Source organism: Pteropus vampyrus, unplaced genomic scaffold (genome assembly GCF_000151845.1).
Source record: "Pteropus vampyrus isolate Shadow unplaced genomic scaffold, Pvam_2.0 Scaffold10, whole genome shotgun sequence".
NCBI classification, from domain to species: Eukaryota; Metazoa; Chordata; class Mammalia; order Chiroptera; family Pteropodidae; genus Pteropus; species Pteropus vampyrus.
In genome coordinates this window covers 4,082,289-4,103,426 of record NW_011888791.1, presented here as the reverse complement: position 1 = coordinate 4,103,426, position 21,138 = coordinate 4,082,289, and the positions used below count along the sequence as shown (strand labels likewise).

The 21,138-nt window shown below is 37.9% G+C and overlaps 2 protein-coding genes and 1 pseudogene across 4 annotated transcripts in view; 1 reads left to right on the top strand and 2 right to left on the bottom strand.

Annotated features, from left to right (window-relative positions):
- RPS29 (ribosomal protein S29) overlaps positions 1 to 846 on the bottom strand; it is a 2,113-nt gene extending 1,267 nt beyond the window's left edge. The window contains exons 1-2 of the mRNA XM_023522045.1: positions 674 to 846; positions 330 to 429 (exon numbers count right to left, since the gene is read on the bottom strand). Of these exons, the coding sequence (XP_023377813.1) occupies positions 330 to 429; positions 674 to 735 (162 nt within the window). The 5' untranslated portion in view covers positions 736 to 846. The remainder of the gene's footprint in view (positions 1 to 329; positions 430 to 673) is intronic.
- Positions 847 to 9,915: 9,069 nt separating this feature from the next.
- LRR1 (leucine rich repeat protein 1) lies at positions 9,916 to 21,116 on the top strand. Of its 3 annotated transcripts, none has more exons than XM_023522010.1 (4): positions 10,068 to 10,377; positions 13,407 to 13,508; positions 15,423 to 16,144; positions 19,979 to 21,116. In XM_023522010.1, the coding sequence occupies exons 1-4, from the start codon at positions 10,165 to 10,167 to the stop codon at positions 20,217 to 20,219; spliced, it is 1,278 nt and encodes a 425-aa protein (XP_023377778.1). In that variant the 5' UTR covers positions 10,068 to 10,164; the 3' UTR covers positions 20,220 to 21,116. The 3 variants fall into 3 exon arrangements, with proteins under 3 accessions (XP_011374345.1, XP_023377778.1, XP_011374340.2); XM_011376038.2 differs by having other exon boundaries at positions 10,071 to 10,377; positions 13,410 to 13,508; XM_011376043.2 differs by lacking the exon at positions 15,423 to 16,144 and having other exon boundaries at positions 9,916 to 10,377; positions 13,410 to 13,508; positions 19,979 to 20,137.
- LOC111731107 lies at positions 16,831 to 16,949 on the bottom strand (annotated as a pseudogene).
- Positions 21,117 to 21,138: the final 22 nt, after the last annotated feature.

The window sequence follows — 21,138 nt, the reverse complement described above, 5'->3', positions numbered from 1 at the left end:
ATTTGGCTGGGAAATGTCTAGGCACGATTAAAAACATATAATTTAATTTTAGCAGTCCTGAAACGTGAATAATTTTATCCAGCATAATACATGGCACCTAAAACTGGCAGAGCTGGGTAAAAAGGTCTTTAAAAGACTATTTTTAAGGTCTTTACTCCTCCCCTATCCTATTAATCTGCACTGTCACCTGCTGAGAGTTTTGGCAGATTAATAGGATAGACTTAACTAAAACAGAGAACGGTATTAGCCTACTGCTCACAGTGAAGAACTACCCGCACACACGCTGCCCACAGAAACGAAAGGAGAGTATGGCGTCTGCGCACGCGTACCTTAATGAAACCTATATCCTTCGCGTACTGACGGAAACACTGGCGGCACATATTGAGGCCGTATTTCCGGATCAGACCGTGCCGGTTTGAGCAGACGCGGCTGTAAAGAGAGATGTCATTACGACAGATCGCAGAAATTACAGGATTCCGCAAAGAGGGAAAGGGAAGAGGGGTTCCACCGACCGCACCGCTGGCCTTCAGGAACCCACTGGAGGCCTGTAATGGCGACAGTCAGGGCTCCAATTCGGTCTTCCCCTACCCGCCGCCTGCAAGCGCCTCTACTTTAGAGTTCAAGCAGCGTTGCGCCCCAAGCAACCCTTCCCTGAAACCACAATGTTTCTCACCAAGAACGAGACCCCTGGCCGAATTTTCTCGGATGGCTCCAGTACAGTTGCTGATGACCCATCTTGCTCTCTCGGAGGCAACGAGGCAAAAGGAAGGACCTACCGCACGCATGCGTTCTTGAAATTTTGGGGACAGTTTACCCAGAATGCAGTGCTGACAAACGACGCGTGCGCAGTGTAGTTACGCTGTTTCGCTAGAGTAGAGCGAAGGTTTGGAAGAGTTCCAGGGCAGCATAGCGGATGACGTCACCACAGCTCAGGCTCTAGTGCACTCTCGCGCCGCCTCCGTCCGCCGGGCGCGGTGGCGCGCGCCTGTAGTCCCAGCTACTCGGGAGGCTGAGGCAGGAGGATCGCTTGAGCCCAGGAGTTCTGGGCTGTAGTGCGCTATGCCGATCGGGTGTCCGCACTAAGTTCGGCATCAATATGGTGACCTCCCGGGAGCGGGGGACCACCAGGTTGCCTAAGGAGGGGTGAACCGGCCCAGGTCGGAAACGGAGCAGGTCAAAACTCCCGTGCTGATCAGTAGTGGGATCGCGCCTGTGAATAGCCACTGCACTCCAGCCTGGGCAACATAGCGAGACCCCGTCTCTTTTGAATCAACCCTCGGGAATGAATTTTGAACTCTCAAAACAAATGTTTTTACGATACTACTGTCCCTTCATTGCCTGAACCCTTTACGTTCTTTTAATTAAAATTCTACTCTTGAAAAAAAAGACTTTGCCTCAACCTCAGCACTGACACCTACTGGGATAAATTGACAAAATAACTTAGAATCAGCTGTAATGATTAGGAGTCAACGGTAGGAGTTTCTATTTTGTTAAAGAGAATACGTTTTTAAAATTGTTTTTTTAATCGACACAGCCCTAGAAATACACCTACACCATTCCAGATGAATATTGCGTGATTTAATATTTAAACGTAGCTAGTAGAGTTTAAAGTGAAAAACAAGTAAATGTGCAATGTATGCGGCTTTGACCAGGTGATTTCAGGACAAGACAGCTACTAAAAACCAAATGCCTTCTCAGAATCTGCTCAAAGATGTCTAAATTCCACATGGTCATTTATGATGTGTCTAGATAAATGAAGCTGTACATGGCTCTAAAATCAAAGCTTTACCTGTAAAATGTAACCGTGAATAATCTAGGAAACTTTTACACATGAACTTTCAATATTAGAACTAAAATACAACACTTCTTAAAGGTTGTATTTCTTCAGTATTCTGGTGATATGCCCCTCCCAATCATTAAATTAGGCACTTCATTACATATGAAGGAAGTAAGCAAATGTGTCTTGGTTCCCGCCCTTACAATTTGCAAATGTAGTGAGGAAAACAGGATTATTTTAAAGCCCTTCCTTCCAGTTACTACTTTGTGACTCTGTGCTGTGTGTACCGCTAAGTAGAACACTCCGTATTCAACATTGGATGTGGTTATGGAATTCAAGAGGAGCAAAGAAAAGAGAAATTAATTACAGCTTGGTGCATTTCCGGGGCCTTAGAGGTAAACCTTGAAGAGTAGAATTTCTACAGGCACCAGTAGGTGAAGGGAATTCCTAGTGAGAGGAAGAATTGAAGCCAAAGAATGGAGTTGGAAAAGACTTGGGGAAGATGAACAACCTTGTGTAACTAGAGTGGAGGATAAACAAATGAAAAAAAAAAAAAGCATAGTGATAGATAAGATTTAAAAGGTATTTAACTTTAAATCCGCTCTGTAGAGGATCCAGTATCAAGCTTCTTCAGTTTTCCTGGAACTTATATCAGTCATTGCTATCTGGTTAACAAAATCCATACGCCTCTCAAAAGCTAATCTAACATTTGCCCACACCTAACCCTTCTCAGGCCTTTCTTAGTTGGTCTTTCCTAGGTTGTCTCAATAAAAGATTACAATGGTTCTGAGATCAAGTCCATAAATACTTTCAGCACTCTAATATATCAGCCTTTGGATCCAAAGTTGGAACTCATTTAAAAGCAAAAACAAAAAGGACAAAAAAGAAATTAGTTACTTGAAAAAGCTGTTCAACTAGTTTGATATTCAAGTCGTTTTTAATGTTTATTCTGGTCTTGAAAGTTATTCTATATTACAAAACTGCAGTTGGGAAGCTGTATTTCCTCTCAGCTTTAAGGTAATGCGGCACCATCTGTCTCAACCAATGAAAGCTTAGAATACAGCTTTAAAAGTCCATTTTTACCCGGTATTTATAAAGAGCTTTTAGTTGAACACTGCACTCTTCTTACAGATTCCTAGTGCTCTTTTGTATTTGCCTTTTAAATAGTTTTTTAAGACACATTTTCCCCGAATATAATACCTAATGAGCTTGGTTTCCTTTTTTCCAATACTGTGAAACTCAAGGAAAAGAAAAAGTGTGCCATTATCTCCTTGCCCAGATAACTCCTATCAATATTTTTTTTTTGGAAAAAAATAAAATATACATAGCATTGAAACATCCTACCAGTACAGAATATAGACATAATTTTTTAATTTAAGCACATCAGAATGGTCTGCATGTGCTTAACATCTGCATGTTAAGACACTATTATTCAAGATAACTCCTATTTTCATCTCAAATTTCACAATTATCTGGGATTGTACATCCAGAATTTCATAGTTTAAAGAACTTCATTGCACTTGAATTGCCTTCACTTTCAGAACCTTTAGGAATAGAATCATACTTTATAGTTGAAAAACTCTATTTTGCCATAAACAAGGCTTAAGATACATGTTTTGCATGTTTAGCTATGGAAATGATATGTACACTTTATTTTCATCAGCCATGTCTTTCCAGCTGTTCAAAATTAAGTCATTAATGATTTAAAGCCCAATGTTTAATAGTCTGATATACATACATTTCAACAAATATTGATATTTTAATTACTTATGTGTTCTAAAGTAAAACATACACACATTAAATAAAAGTTTTTTTAAGTAAAGCTTTCTTCAACCCACACCTCTATTTCTTCAGTCTTCCCATCCAGAATAACATATTATCAGTTTTGGTGGGGATCCTTAAAGAAATATCTGTCTTTCATGTACTCACACACGTATGTGGGCAAATCCCTTTACTCTTTTCAGCCTCTATTCCTCTCATGTAAAATGAGAGAATTAAATTAGAATATCAGTAAACTATGTATGTGTGTATCTATATGTACATATATGGACACATAGATGTATAAATGTGTCCATATACATGTTTGTATTTATATGAATTTTTATATCTCTCTTCATTTGCCCAAACAGAAGCATACCAGACCCACTGTTTTTACAAATAAAGAGGTCATAAAGCATCTTAGAAGTATTTAAAAGGTATGGAGGAATACATAGTAAAAATAGGGCATGAAGATGAAACATCCTTGGGTAAATCTTTTTTTGCATACTTACATCTATATTTATATTGTATATTAATAAAATAATGTATGTCCATAAAATAAAATAAAAATCTGGAAATAGGACTGCCAGTCCTAAGCATATGAGTTTTAAAATTTTTTAGATATTACCAATTTTTCCTCCATAGAAATTATAACAATCCAAACTCATACCCATAGAAAATATGTTTTTTCACAATCCCCCAACAGTGTAAATTCGCAAACTTTTATTATATTTGTCCTTTTAATAGCCTAAAAATGGTAGCTGTTTAGTTTTATTTTGAATATTGATGACACAGATCATGTTTTCCTATGTTTATAATCCAGCCATGTATCTCTATCTAGGAATTTCTCCTTTGAGCTACTTTCTTAATGTGTTGCTGATCTGTAGTTCATTTATTTGTAAATGCTTACATGCATAAAAATAAGCTCTTTGACCTTCGTATGGGTTGCAAAGTTGTTTTATTCACCACAACCCCAGATTCTTATTTCTTTAATTCGTTTCTGGTATATTCCTCCATGTAAAATGTTTAAATTTTATGTATTAACGTTTATCAACTCGTTAAATTACATCTTTTAGGTTTTGTGTGTCAAAATTCTTTAAAACTTTTGTTTCTTGTAGTATTTTTACATTTTCAGTTTTTATTTTAAATCTTCGATCTACCTAAATTTATTTCACTGTCTCCAGGAGTGAGGGAGAACTCTAGCTTCCTTTCTCTCCAAATGGCTAGCTACTTACTAATACACAAGCAGTATTAATTGAATACATTCTAGTGTGTAAGCTTGTTCTCTTCTAGCACAATACAGGTCTCATAAATATTTGTTGAATGAATAAATAGCATATATTCATTCATTCATTCTTTCTGCAAATATGCATTGAGTTGCTACTCTATGTAAACACTATGCTAGACCTTGAATATAACAGTAGTGACTCAGAACCTGTCCCCAGGAAACTTGCAGACAGGCGTTAAATAAGTAATCATATAGCAATATTTTGGACAAGATTACCTAAGTTCCTCTTGCTCTGAACATCCAGAAGTACTAGATGAAATATCATCTGTTTAACTTCAGGGAATCTCAAAGAGCAGGTGCCAAATACAAACAAAAACACAGAGGCTGCTCTGGGAAGATTTGTCTAGCTAAGTAATAGGACCTGGATACCAAAGGAATAAGAGACAAGCCTTTGGGCAAGTGTTTGTAATTAAATTACAAAGGGCAGAAACCCATGAAGGTTTTGGGGAAGAATTAAGTGCAGCATGTGAGACTTGAGTTCTAGCATTATTTATTCTAAAACAATCTATGAGGTCATGAGCAAATCCCTTAACTGTTTCCAGACTTTATTCCCCTTTTGTAAACTGAGAGAATTGAATTGGAATATCTGTAAACTATGTTTCAGCTCCAAAAGTTTAGAAATTTAATTTGGCAGCAATGTAAATGGCAAATTATCACATTTGCTCTTGATCCCTGCCTCTAGGCTTGCTCCACCTGCAAAGTGATCTCTTTACTGACCCCAGCAAACTTTCCTAAACAGGTCTCAATTGATCTCCCTGAAAATTTTCAGTGGTTTTCCAGAACTTTCAGGCTAAAATTCAAAGGCCTAGGTTTAGCAAACAAATTACTTTCATTACCTGGCTACTTTATACTACTCTAATGTCCTCATTTAACATTCAACCCCATTGTAGTATAATTGTTGGTTTATTTGTCTCTACTAAACACTGTCATCTCATCTTTGCCATCTAAACATTTAGCATAGGTGCTGGCACAAAGCAAGAACACCATAAATATTAAATGAATGAATAAATGCACTTGAAGTAAGAAGACCTGTAAGGTCAGGAATAGTTCTGAAAGTAAGTAATGCAGCTTTGAATCGACATAGCAGTACTAAGAATGAAAAGGTAGGTATTAATTAGGAAATCATAGTGGAAGCACAACCTATAAAACATGTCTGTCAACATGCACAAGGCAGCACTGTAGAGGTCTAAAGCTTAAGTGTATATTTGTTAACTATTTTAACTTTATTTAGTTTAGATATAGTTTACCATTAAAACAAAAAACAAACAAACAAAAAACTCCAAGATGTGGTCCCAATGTGCTAGGGCAGATAAGTCAACTATATATTGTGTCAATTAATTGTGATCTCGGACTTTAAGAATATGACGTGACTGTTTTTACTAGCTTGAACCTATGGACCCTGGCCGAAACGACCACCTGGAAAGACATGGCTGATGAAACTGAAGTGTACATATGATTGCAATAGCTAAACATGTAAAATATGTATCTTAGACCGCGTTTATGGCAAAATAGATTTTTTTTAAGTTTATGATTCTATTCCTAAAGAAGATACCTATTGAAAAGGGCTAGCTGGGCTCAAATTTAAATGCAGAGCCTAGCAGCTGTTTCTAACACAGGGCACTCTCACCCAAACAGAACTTCAGGGAGAAGTCGGCACTGAACTGTCTGCCTGCACTGTTTCTGCCATCTGAGCCAGCCTTTATAAAAGAGTCTTGAAATTGTATTTCAACTAATAGCGCTGAGGCTTTTTCCATCCAATCGGAGCTGTGCAGCCATAGCCCAACTAGCATCTTCACTGACCAATCAGAGCAGGTCTATTAGAACCAATCAGGACAGTGCTTTTTGGACCAATCAAACTTTGAGGATTTAAGAGTCCTCCTTTATGTGAGGACAGACCAATCAGGGACTGGGGCAGGGGTTTTTTTCTCTCTATATAGGTCATCTCCCCTGTGGCTCCAAGAGAGTGTTTTCCTTTTCTATTGGAGGTTGGGTTTCCCTGGCTGGAACTGAAACACCTACCCTTGACCCTGGTGGGGGAGGGTTGCTTCACGGCCTTTCTGCCTCTTAATTAAGTTGTAACACTTAAGCTGTTCTCATATCCTTGCTGCATCACAATTGAGCTATTTGCACTGAGTAAAGTTTCCTTCATCACCCCACCTCAAATTGGGGAATCACCCCATCTCAAATTGAGGATTCCTGTTGGTGTTGAATTAGTGCCAACAACCATTGGTTAGCAAACACAAGTGAGCTACAAACCAAAGGGAAGAAAGTTTCCTATGACCATGAATGAAGGGAAAAGTCAGAGTTAATTATCTGTTGATTGCCTGGTATATGCCAGAAACCTAGGGAATAAAAGGAATGAAAGGTTATTGGAGTGGATTTCCCCACTCCAAAAAGGAAGATCAAGTTGTTAAAAAAAAGCTTGTTAGAAACTGAACCGGATTTTGAAAGATTAATAGAATTAATTAGTATGAACAAAACAGAGAAAAGGGAATAAGAACCAACTTGACAGGAAAAATAAAATCTAGATGTTATTTCTTTGGTTACTTTTGTCAAAACCTGTAGCCCAATTTAACATTCTTTGTGTATTTCCATATCTAGTCAGTCTGCAATGTAAACTAGCTTGAGATAATTGAGGGTAGGGGAGGTCAATGGGCAGGCTTTATTTGAATGATGGTAAAGAGTGTCAATGTAAGAAATGTCCAAACCAGTAGAGAATTTTGATGAGTTTATTTGAGCCAAACTGATGACAATTATGAGGAAGCAAAATCTCAATGGATTAAAAAAATTCTCCAGTCTATGGCCATGCTACCCTGAACAAGCCCGATCCCATCTGATCTCAGAAGCTAAGCAGGGTTAGTACTCGGTTGGGAGATCACCTAGGAAGACTGCGTACTGTAGGCATAAAAAATAAAATAGGATTGTAGTCTGACAAGGTCCTTGCAATCTGTGAGGTCAACCAAGGGTTGCCTCGCCTAAGAAAATAAAAAAATGAAAAAAATTCTCCAAAGAATGGCAGTTTCGCAGCTTATTTTATACATTAGAAGCAAAGGAAGAAAGGCAAGGAAGGTTACGTGAAATCATTGGGGGTAGATTTAAGGGAGTGAGAGAAAGCAAAGCAAGGAAATCTCCGGGATTGAATAAAAAGTAAAACAGAGAGACACACACTTCATTTACGTTGGTGGGTACAGGATAGTGAATAATAAACATTTATAGCACTTAGAGATAGTGTGCAGGAGACAAGGTAACCATGAAGGGTACTCTGGTCTTGTGCTCTGGTGCAGTAGGTTGTACCCCGAGGGGTCTGGAAAAAAGAGATTACTCTGACATTCCAAGAGCATGTTATCTTAGATGCAAAAAGACAATAGATAGGTTTACTTAAGGTAAAGATTGACCTTTGTCAAGGAAGCTACAGGCCTAGGATATGACTACGTGCCATGATCTGCTTTTAGTTAGAAATTTTTATGTTCAGACCATCCTATGTGGTTACTTTTGGTCTTTGACTTTGCAGGGCCCACCATGCTGGCCTTCGCTGAGCTTGTCAGGTTTAGCATATGGCCCCTTTTCCATCCACAAGAGAAGTATGGATAGGTGTTCAAAGGATCCCTTGTTTCATAAAGAGTTCACTAAGACCAAAATAAGTGTCAGATCCAAGTATTTCAGCCTTAAAAATTGGCTGTCTGAGAGGAAGATGGGGGAAAGGAGATGAGATCTTGAAAACTGATATTTATTTTACTTTCAGTCTTATATGTATTATCTTACTTAATCTTAAATATTTGGGGAGTCAAGTCTTTTTTGAGACTCTGCCAATTAGGAAGGTAAGTTTTTGTCAGTACACACCATTGTTCTATTATAAACTCACCTTGGCACTGTTAAGTAACTTTCCTATCTTTATTTAACATTTAACTGCTATATCCATGCCTCCACAGCCCATGTAATATCAAATAAAAGATTGGAAGACTTTTTTTTTTTTGGTATTCTTGATTTTGTGCATTATTTTAATTGAAATTACAGTGGTTTGTACAACATTTAAGATTTTCCCAGCTCCCAACAGTCCTTGGAGGTTCAGAGTATATTTTACATATTTATAATGCTTTAGGGCTGTGTTTTATTATTTTATTCCATATTATTACCCAAAGAACAAAATGAATAATTTCTATAAAGCCTAATAGTCTCTGAAAGCTGTTAATTTTCTCTTGCCATGAGATTAACTGTTGCTAAATGCTTGAGTAGTGTTTGCATACTCTTCCTGCAAGAATACTAAACAGAAAATTTACTTTTGCAAATTTTTATTTCAATTACTATTTTTCATGAATCAACTACGTTTTTCAGAATTTTATCAACAAGTAGCACGTTAGGTTCAATATGTTAACAGGGACACTCATTTAAGGATACATTATACCGTCATAGTTTAATTGAAAATCGGTATTTCTTGACACCGTTTACAAAAATACAGCTCAGACGAAATGTAATATTTAATAGAAGGCCGGGAACAGGGTGTGGCGAGGGAGGAACCCAAGGCACACAATTTAAGGAGACAAGACTATGACCCTGAGAGTGTCTCCTTAACATGTGTGCCCCAGGCGCCTCCCGGACCTTCTTTAATATATGGAATAAGGAGTCCAAAGGGCGTTTAATATATGGAATAAGGAGTCCAAAGGGCGTTTGGGGTCTGGACGGTCTTCCCAAGTATCACAAGCAGTAAGCCAGTCACAGCATCGAAGCCCCTCTCAGTTGCAAAGTGACAATTCGTTCAATAGAAATTGCCAAGTCAAATACTGTTAGTACAAGCTCTGTTCTGAAGTGACAGGTGTTGCCTCCACGCGCTCTAGCTGGCATTGGGCAAATTGGTAATGTCCCAAGTGCGGAAGCTTTGTAAGTAGACTTTCCCTGGGATACAGGCCTTTCCTGGGGAAACTCAGTGTGTAAGTACTGCGTTAGCTGTCAACAGCGGAAACAAAGACTCTGCCTCCAAAACAATAACAATCACCGTCGCTAGTTGCACGCGCCCCCCCCTCCCCCCAGGGTCAATGACGTTATGTCCTCGCCCAACGCCGGTTAAGGAAGGTGCGAGCCGGGTCCTCAGGCTGTCGGTGTCCGCTCTCTGCCAGCCCGCAGCCACAGTGAGGATTCGGCTCTGAGAGGGAGAGGGGACGCCGTCAGTGTCCGCAGGAGTCATAGAGCCACTGTATTGAGAAAGTCCAAGATGTCGGCAAAGAAAGCAGACAGGCGGATCCGCGGACAGCCCGCGCGGTCGAGGACCCTGGCAGCGGCGCTGCCTGGCGGGAAGGGGGAAATTTCAAAGCGGAGTTGTGGGTCTTGGTGGTGCGGCTCTGGCGAGATGAAGCTGCACTGTGAGGTCGAGGTGATCAGTCGGCACTTGCCGGCCTTGGGGTTGAGGAACCGGGGCAAGGGCGTCCGAGCGGTGTTGATCCTCTGTCAGCAGACTCCCAAAAGTCAACCGCGGCCTCAGGCCGGGGGCGAGCGGGGCGGCCCGCACTCCGCCTACCTGCTCATCTCCACCCTGAAGGACAAGCGCGGGACCCGCTATGAGGTGCGTGGTGAGAGCAGGCCCTGCGGGGGAGTCAGCCACGTTCTCTTCCGCTCAGCGGAGAGGCGAGTCATCCCCGAGGTTGGAGTCCGTCTTAGGGGTTCGTGAGTGCCCGGCCCCTGAGCCCCACCACCACACCTGTTCCCAGGTCCTGGGCTTCACCCAAGGACCCGAAGGAGGAAAGCTGCTGAGAGTACACCTTCTCGTCATTTTTCTTGCCCATTTATGCGACTTTGATTTGACAGTGTTGCTATTTAGTAGTAGATAGTAACTCTACCCTTTTAAAGCCTGTGAAAATTCGGCTTTCATGAAACTAAACTCTAATAAAGCAGCAATCCATTTGAGGGGAACAATAGAGTAACCGCATTTTCGTTCAGTAGATTGTTTCTCACACAGAATTTTCGGTAGCTTTTGTTTTTTTAAGGCTTTAAGGAATAGTAACTAAAGTCGCTAGACCAGATTAGTACAGTAGTAAAGCAGCAGTGCTTTCTTTGGGTTGCATCTTGATATTTTTATGAAAGTTGTTGATTACTGAATCTAAGACCTGATCTTTTAGGTCTAGGGCTTTTTCTTATCTGCAGAGCAGTAGTAACTCTCTAGAAGCAGTTGGAATTTGAAATAGAATTTTTAAAGCATAGATTTTATAAAATCTTTTTTCTTCATTACTAGGCAAATGACTTGGAATACCCTTGCATCTACTATAAATAAAGTTGAGGGGGCAATTCTTCACTTACCATTGCATCTGACTCTTGACTGGTTTTTATACAATTTCTGGGATTATTTCTCTTACAATATTGTAATCCTCAGTAAATTCTTAGTTGAATAAAGGCGTTACTGTCTTATTCAGAGACATCTAGTGTTTGATGTAAGTAGTTGAAAGTCTAAATAATTTCCCCCTGAAATCAACTCAAAATTTTTCAAATTGAAAGGACTTTAGAAATCACCTAACATTTTATAGGTTACAAAACTATTAGGTGACAGAAGCAAACTCATTACTAGAATTGGGTCTCCCTTTTCTTCCCCTCTTATCTTCCCCCTAAACCTATCTCTTTCAGTACCCAGCTCAGGTACTGCCTATTTAAAAGTCTATAATGATCTCTCTCTTAAAACTTCTACTGCACTAATAATCAATTGCAGGTGGTAATCCTAATCAAAATTTTATTCTAAACCACTAGTTGAAGACTTACTGTGCACAGGGTACAGTGCTAGATACTGTGGGAAATAAACTTAATTTAGTCACTGTGCTGAAAATAGGGAGAAACAGAAACTACCACTTAGAATACAAGGTGGGCTATGATAAGCACTATAATAAAGGTAAAAGCAAAGTAGTACAATACCAAAAATGAAATGAATTCTGATTACAGGGGCTTGAGAAGGTTTTGTAAAAGAAGTGGTACCACGGGGCTTGGGAAGTAGTAGGTGCTCAATAAACATTTGTTGGATGAATTAATGTGCTGTTGGTCCAGGGCCTTGATGAGTAGGTATTAGTGCTAAGCGTTGGAAGTACCTTAGGACTCTTTCTTACACCTAGTTTTCTGTCCCATGACTTCAGCTACCATCCAATTGTGATTTCCAAATCTGCATCTTTAGCCAGTCCTCTCCCTTTACTTCTGACTTAAACCTGCTATCTACTTGAAATCTTCACTTGGATGTGTTGTAGCACTTCAAACTCAAAATGCCTAAAAATGCATTGTCCTTGTCTCTCTTAAACTTGCTTTTCTGACAGTGTTCTGTAATTCATTAAGGAGTGTTCTGCCCCATCCAGAAACCTTAAAGCCTTTGCCTCCCCACATCCAATTATTATTGAATCCTTTCAATTCTACCTCCTAGGTATCTTTCAGATTTTTGTACCTTTTATCCCAGCTGTAGTCGAAACCATCATTATCCCTTACCTGGCTAGTTTCTTAAAGGATGTCTCTACTTCTACCATTGTCTTTTCCCCATCTCACTTTCCCCTCCTCCAAGTTTCATTATTACACTGAGATTAAAGAGAACTGTAAAAATGTAGATCTAACCATGTTCTCAGCTTCAAGGCATTCAGTGGATATTGTTCTTAGGATAAAATCCAACATTGCTAACATAGTTTACAAAATCTTTCAACTTCTAATCTCTGTTTACCTCTTCAGGCTCTGGATCTTTCAGCCAAACTGAACTTTCACCTTCTCACAGCTGCCAAGCTCTCTTGCTTTCAAGGCTTTGAACACATTGTTTTCTTTTACTGGTATGTTATCTACTCTCTCTTCCCTCAGTTTCTTCACTTGCCCAACATTCAATCTTTTAGTTCTCACCTTTAAGGTCACCTTCATACCCCAAGACCATTTAAGATTTCTTTGCTATATAAGGTCTTATAGCAGCCCAGTACTTCCCTTGTCTTAATACTTGCTGTGCCTATAATTACTTGTTTTATAATTGTCTCATCATATTGGCAACTTTATAAATACAATTACCGTTTTGATCTTATTCAGTTCCAAGCCCCCTATCATCATGGTACATAATGGCTTCTTGATAAATTGTTGTTGAGGGTTAAAGCAGAAGCAATATTTGTTATTAAAAATTTTTGAGCACATGTTATGTGTCAGTCACTGTTCTGGCTCTGGGGATACAATAATGAACAAAGGAGACAAGATTCCTACTTTCATGGAGTTTGTAATCTTGTGGGAGGCATGCCCATCCCAGACTAATGGACTGAAGTTAAGGCAAGTAACTACTATTGGCAACTCACTATAGCCACATAGCTGGAATGGGAGAAAGGGAGCATTCTCCCCACAACAGGGGATTCTGTTCTAAGAAGAGGAAAGTTAACTGAACAGAACTAATATCTAACAGAAGCTAGAGGAGGAATGTAACTACCCAACTGCTAAAAACAAACCTAACCAAACAAAAAACTTTTAAAATTTAAAACCACAAAACACTCAGACTTAAGGACTAAAAGCCAAACCAAAGCCTAGGAAAGTGATTGGCACATTCTAGTTGTAATAAATATTATTAAATAACAATACCTGGTTTTGTTCTTTTTTCCCATTGGTTTTAAGCAGCTGAAGGAGAACATTGATCAATTCTTCACTAAATTCGTGGATGAGGGGAAAGCCACTGTTCGGTTAAAAGAGCCTCCTGTGGATATCTGTCTGAGTAAGGTATGATATTAAAAACATTAATGATTAGGTTGGCTGGCTATATTTTCTTTAAATAAGAAGCTGTTTGAACATCCTGCTATCACATAGATGAATAGGGACGGACTCCTACGGATGAGTTTGAAGAAGTGATGGCTGCTTCCCAGGCATGCATGTATAGCTTTAAAAGTGCAGAGTCAGCCTTAGTAAGGCTGCCCATTGGAAGGAAAACTGGGCTTGCTTCTGTGCCCAAAAAAGAGCCTTACAATGTTCTTAGACTGGAACTCTTTAAGGCAAGTGGCACAGGTCTACATTTTGCCAGATGAGGTTACAAATTTAAAGGGTAAAAAAGGATAAAGTACAATTAGAACCCTTTTTGGGTATTTTATTTACTAAAATCATTTTTTAAATACGTAAACCATTAGAATAAAAAAAATGTTTCTTTGCCCTATCTCTACTTTTTGTCTTCCCCCTTCTCCGAGTGTAAGAGCAATGTCTTGTTCAGCCTTGCATTAGTCTTAACCCCAAGTAAAATGCTTTGCAAACATTAAAAGTTTAATAACTATTTAAGGCATTTGTATTGAATGGAATAATTTTGTGCTACCTCCTGTTCTTGTGGTTTTTCATCTTCTTTTGATAATTAAGCCTATCCTACTAAGCTGGGGTCGTACCAATTAGAAAAACAGAATAAACAAATTGCTAGAAAGACAAGGCTAAATCTCTTGCCTCCACTTTCTTATTATCTGATTTGACCTTTCACTGGTTTATTCAAAACACTGCCTCAAAGATCAGGGATCTCCTTCCTATTTGCTAATCACATTGCCATTATTTCTTACCCTTTTGAGCCCTGTACAATTTGACACTAATGACCTCTCCCTTAATAATAAAACTTTCTTGGCATCTGTGACAGAGCACTATTCTGGTTTACCCTCCATTTTCTCAGCCACTCCTTTGTCTCTTATCTCTGGCAACCTTTTTTTCTATCTTCCAAATAAAGGCTTTATTCCCATCCTCTGCCTGTTCTCTGCCATACTTATAGCTCAACCTTTATTGTGTGTAACTCTCAAGTCTAAGCTGGTACCCTCTGGGCCTACTTGACCCAGGTCTCTAGACTTTCTTCAGTCCACTGCACTGTGTATATTGCTGCCAAAATAATACTTACGTCTTATGTAATTATCATGTTCAGAAATCTTCAGCGATTTCCCACATCCTGATCATTCCACTTACCTTGACATAAAGCTCATTTATAATCCATCCCCATATTATATTTTAAGCTTTTACTCTTCTACAAAGCTCCCATATTCCAACCAAACTGATTACATAGTTCATTTCCCAAACTGCTGAAAATTCACTATTTCTTTAGTTGTAAACTTTAGGAGACTTCTAAAGTGTCCTGCCAAGCATTATTTTTATTGATGACTTAGTTCACATACCATTTTATTAGTGATTTCTATGTCCAGCTGGAAGCAATCTCTTTTGCTTTTGATGTTTTCTAGCACTGTTGACAGGGCCATTTGGCCCTGCTTTTGACAGGGTCATTGCTTTTCACAATTCCTAGTCTTTGTGAATGGCACCCCTGGGCATTCTGCAGTGCACAGCACTGTCTCAGCCTATCTCAGGGGCACTGGAGGTTTGGGTCAGTTCATCTTAAACCCAAATTTTAAGTGAAATCTTTTCATGCTTTCCTGTCTTATTTTATATTCTTATGGTTTCTCCTTTGAACAGTTTTATTTAGAGTGTGTCTCTCATAATTAAAAAAGAACTTGTAAAGTTTTTTTTATCTATATTGAAATACAATACTAAGAAATTTATTTTTTGCAGATATTTTAATAATTGAATAATTTGCATATATAACTTTACAGAATTTGTTATAGGATGAATTAGCATGCATACATTATCTAAAATGGAATTTTTAATTGTACACTTATTTTTATTTAGGCCAATTCCAGCAGTTTAAAGGGTTTCCTTTCAGCTGTGAGACTGGCTCATAGAGGCTGTGAGATTGATGCACCACTCTCAAACGCCACACCAGTGAAGACTTCAGAATTTGAAAAATTTAAAACTAAAATGGTTATCACTTCCAAAAAGGACTATCCTCTAAGTAAGAACTTCCCACATTCTCTGGAACACCTTCAGACTTCTTATTGTGGGCTTGTCCGAGTTGATATACGTATGCTTTGCTTAAAAAACCTTAGGAAATTAGACTTGAGTCACAACCACATAAAAAAGCTTCCAGCTACAATTGGAGACCTTATCCACCTTCAAGAACTTAACCTGAGTGACAATCACTTGGAGTCATTTAGTGTAGCCTTGTGTCAATCTACGCTCAAGAAGTCACTTCGGAGTTTGGATCTCAGCAAGAATAAAATTAAGGCACTTCCTGTGCAGTTTTGCCAGCTCCGAGAACTTACAGATTTAAAACTGGATGATAATGAATTGATTCGATTTCCTTTCAAGATAGGACAATTGACAAACCTGCGATTTTTGTCAGCAGCTCGAAATAAGCTTCCATTTTTGCCTAGTGAATTTAAAAATTTATTCCTTGAGTACTTGGATCTTTTTGGAAATACTTTTGAACAACCAAAAATTCTTCCAGTTATAATGCTGCAAACGCCGTTAACTTTATTGGAATCTTCTGCACGAACCATATTATATAATAGGTAAGACTTTAATAGTTGTAAAATGTGGTATCTTTGATAGCATCCTGGTGTTATCCTCAGAGTAATAAAGTCTTTAACATAGCTTATGAGTGCTGTGCGCAATCTTGCTATGGTTGCCTTCTTTCTGCTCCTTAACCTCTGGTTGTAATGCTTTTCCTCCAGAAAGTATCATAGCTCACTTTCTCACCTCATTTAGTTCTCTGCCCAAATGACACCCCAGAAAAGTCTTTCCTGACCACCCTATCTTAAATTTTATCCCCTACCCTGTTATATTGCTTGATTTTGGGGGGGGTCATAGGATTTATTACCTGGCATTACATATTTTTTAACATTTGTTTTCTTTCAGTTTTCCAAAATAGAATGTAAAATCCATGAGGGCATGGATTTTGTCTTATTCTCCACTATTTCCCTAGGGTCTAAAATGTGATACCCTGTCATATGTTAGGCACTTAATAAATATTAATTTATTTTATAATAATTTATATTAATAAATATAAATTAAATGAATGACATTGTTTCTCAAACTATGGTCCCCTAACCAGCAGCATCAGCATCACCTAGGAACTTGTTAGAGATGCAAGTTATTTTTTTAAATTTCTTTTTCGGCGAGGCAACCCTTGGTTGACCTCACAGATTGCAAGGACCTTGTCAGCTTACAATCCCTTATTTTTTTATTTTATTTTTTACACGTACAGCACCTGGCTTTCCTAGATGGTCTCCCATCCAAGTACTAAACAGGCCTGACCCTGCTTAGCTTCCGAGATCAGATGGGATCGGGCTTGTTCAGGGTAGCATGGCCAAAGATGAGATGCAGGTCCTTGAACTCTGCTCCAGACCTACTGAATCCAACTCTGAGGGGTGGGGTCCAGCTATCTGTGTTAAAATTCTCTAAGTAGTTCTAATGCACCCTTTGAGTTTGAGAACTCCAAACTGGTTTGGTGGTAAAGTATGATGTTTGAGGTCAGACTGGGTTGGATTCCTGGCTTCACCTCTTAGTATTGCTTTATCAAGTTATTTAACCTCTTTGATTCAGTTTTCTCATCTATGAAACAAGAACAGTAATACCCCTTTACAGAGTTGTGAAGATGAATGTGCAGATGTAATGCCAACACTCCATAGCTGTTGGTTCTCTTCCCCTTGTCTTTGAACACTAACTATAGTTGATTTCAAGAGATAGCGAAGTCCAGGTATTAATTTTTGTTCATGCTTCTTTCATAAAAGAGTGGAAGCTAATGTGGACCAAATTATTATTGAGTACCTATATAATAGTAGGAAGACCATATTTCAAAGAAGAGATTCTTAACTTTTTTTTTAGTGGGTGAGAGGCTCTTTAAAAATAAAAACAACTGACAAAAGTTATGGGCCTAGGAAAATGCACACATGAGTCCACACATAGAATTTTGCATATAACTTAATAATGCTCATGGACCCTACTGAAACTGAATCTAGTTTTCCTTCCTCACCATCACTAGCTTAAGATCTCTTATTCTAAAGCAGTGGTTCTCAAGAATCACCTGAGGAGCTTTTAAAATTTCTGCTGTTTAGTTCCCACGTTAGACTTGTTAAATCAGAATGTCTGAGAGTAGGACCCAGGTTTTTTTAATCCCCAGGTGTCCTCAGGTGATTCTAGCTAGGATTAAGAACCACTTTACATCAGTGCTTTTCAAACTTTAATGTACATTCAAATCACCTGGGCTTTTTGTTAGCGGACTCTGTTTCACCGATCTGGGGTGGGGATCCTTCATTTCAAACAAGCTTCCTGGTGAGTCTGAGGTTTCTAGTCCATGAATTACACTTTGAATACTAAGGTTCTAAAAGTAACTAAGGATTTAATTACTGTTTTTAAGACTGTGATCCTCCAAATCTGAGAGTGCATCAGAATCATGCTTATTGAAACTCAATGCTTATTAAAGCAGGTTGTTGGACCGCACCCTCAGAGATTCTTACTCAGTAAATTTGGAGTTGGGATGAAGAAATTGCATCTCTAACAAGTTCTTAGGAGATGCTAATGCTGCTGTTCATGGACTAAACTTTGAAAAACCATTGGTTTAAGTCACTAACTCTTAACTAGGAGTTAAAAATTACCTGCTAAATAACACTACATGTAATTACCTAGAACAGTGCCTGGCTCATAATAGGTCTCAATGAATATCTATTGGATGTATAAATACATGTAATTTCCTTATCTGGCAATTAAAAATCAATGTTATCATTAGCTATGGAGGAGCTTTTAAAATAATATAGAAGAGAAATATATATGCTTAGATTCTACCTCAGACCAAATAATTCAGAATCGCCAGAAATGGGCCCCCATTGTATGTTATATATTTTTTAAATCTCTGGAAATGATACTAATGATTTGGGGTTAAGAACACTGATTTGAGGGAACTCTGAATGAAGTCTTTTGGTAATGAATTGCTCTCGAGCTCTTGTTCTAGGCTTTCTCTGAGACTACATATAATTTATTATATGTATTCAAATTGGAAAGTTATGCCCAAATGAGGACTATTATAAATGGTTTCCAGTGATTTGAAAAGATCATAATCAATTGGCTAAATGATTTTAAAAAAAGAACAGACTGACATCCAACATGGAAAAATGCAGAGTTGGAACGGAAAAAATAAATGAGCAAAATATGACATAATAGGTATGGGTGAAGAATAATTTGTTAGTGCTTAATGATTTAGATTGTAGTATTTATATTGTTTTTAGAACTTGACCTTTATTAACATAGAGTCTTGTAAAATGACCCGAACCTTTACTAAAGTGTAATTTTACATGTTTTCAACCCTGTTTTAAAAGGAATCTAGATCCAAAGCCAAGAGGGTAATACCTATTATCTAGCTATTGGCAAATTGACCTAACTACTGGTTACAAACATAAAGTCATAGTCTATTAGAAATATGTGTAGGAACTTAAAATTGTTAGATAGATAATAGAATTTTTAACTGTTACCTGGTTCGTTAGACTATAACCAATAGTGTGAAAGAGATTAATATAGACATGTGGTAGACACTTCCTGGCACAGTTCCTTACACAAGCAACAAATTAGTACATATGAAAAAATGAAGATTGCAAACAAGGCCATTACAAGCCCCGTAGGAAAAGTAAATCATTATTTTTGATATGTATCTTTTCAGACTTTTCTAAGAGTTTAAAACTCCAGTTTAAATTTTAAGAGTAGGTTTTATTTGTTGAACAAGGTTTGAACACCTGTTATGTGCCAGCCTAGGCTAGGGACTATAGAAACAACAAAGAAAAAGACAGTGAATGGGAGACTAAATGCCTGAAGGATGGTTGTGTTTAGGGGGGAAGAGTTGAGCAATGGATAGGCAATCTCAAGAGACTGTCTCTTAGTGTCTTATAGATAGGGCAAAGACTATGACTTGATTTTAATTGCATTGGGCACCACTTAAGTTTTAAGCAGGAAGGTGAATGATTTAAGCAAGGTGAGGTCACCTTTACTTGCTCAGTCAGTAAAACTAATGCCCCAAACAACATGTGTTTTGAACTTGTTTCACACAATTTAAAATTCTCTTCTGAATATAGTAAGGACAGATAATATATTAAGGACAGATAATTCATTCTATTCAATGGGTTATGCTATTAAGTGGCAATGCTAAAAGATACTTTATGGAGTGGTATAGATCCTTTTTGCTTTATAATATATTTTCCCCATTTCCCAGTTTGGAAGATAAAAAATATACTGAGTCATTTAATTAATAATTGTATTTTTCATGGTTATAATTCAGTGTCCAGTAATTCATGTCCTAATACATGAAGTTCTGAATCTAGTAACATTAAAAATATTTTAAACATTTTTTTTCCCATTAGGATTCCATATGGCTCTCATATCATTCCTTTCCATCTTTGCCAAGATTTGGATACTGCAAAAACCTGTGTTTGTGGAAGATTCTGTCTAAGCTGTTTTATTCAAGGAACTACCACCATGAATCTACACTCTGTTGCTCACACTGTGGTCTTAGTAGATAATATGGGTGGTACTGAAGCACCTGTTATCTCTTACTTCTGTTCTCTAGGCTGTTACATAAATTCTTGTGATACATTACAGTAATGGGAAATTTCATTTAGTTACAGATCAGATCTGTTTGGGATTCATTTGTGGTTTAACAGTCATATAGGAGAAGAGGAAGCTTTCTTGTATACATGGTTGAGGAGAATAATGTGTGTTATTTTAACATTTTCAATAAATAATTTGACTGTATAGTCTTAATTTCATTAAAACAATTTATTGTAGGCTTAACTTTTATCAGTTTATTGCACTTGGGTTGATTTCAGCCTAGTGAGATTACCTTTTAATGTTTAACAGATATTGAGCCCAATCACTCTGTCATAGTATTTTAATTTTCTTCTTACATTTCAAAGAAAGAAAACATACCATGGAGGACTAATATGGTCTAAATTATAGTGAAAACTTGTTAATGATATGAAACTGCATGCTTTTAAGCATACCACTTTTTGTGTTTTTCAGGTATAGTCTACATATGAAATTTTATGTTCACCAAGCAGAAAGTAGGAATTGCTTTTGGATAGACTTCAGCTTTTATAAGTTTTATGTTAATCACATAGTCTTTGTTGTATTTCTAATTTTTATTAATTAGGATACCAACATGTTTTTGAGGTTGGATGGGAGCAGAAAATTGCCACTTTTTATTGACAATATTCTGTATTATTTGAGGATTCTTTTTATTATTTGAGTTACTTAATGTTTTTTTTACTTTAAAAAGTGGTGGCGATACACCAGCTAAAGGCTGATGAAGATTTGAACTAGGGCAGACGGCATAGCAAAGGAACCCATTTGAAACACTCATGGATAATGGAATCCATAGAACTATTCCATTCTGTCCATTTCCACTGCCCGTCAAATCAACCTCTCCTAATTGCAAGTCTCATAAGTGGTTTCTGGGAACTAAGGAGGGTAAAAAGTAAAATTTACTGGAGAAAACTCTCATCGGTGTTTGCATATCATTGCT

Excerpts from the sequence above, each read along its gene's own strand:
- LRR1 (XM_023522010.1), top strand. The coding sequence starts at position 10,165 with ATGAAGCTGCACTGTGAGGTCGAGGTGATCAGTCGGCACTTGCCGGCC. Across the intron at positions 13,509-15,422 it reads TGGATATCTGTCTGAGTAAG|GCCAATTCCAGCAGTTTAAA; the intron begins GTATGATATTAA and ends ATTTTTATTTAG. Across the intron at positions 16,145-19,978 it reads CGAACCATATTATATAATAG|GATTCCATATGGCTCTCATA; the intron begins GTAAGACTTTAA and ends TTTTCCCATTAG.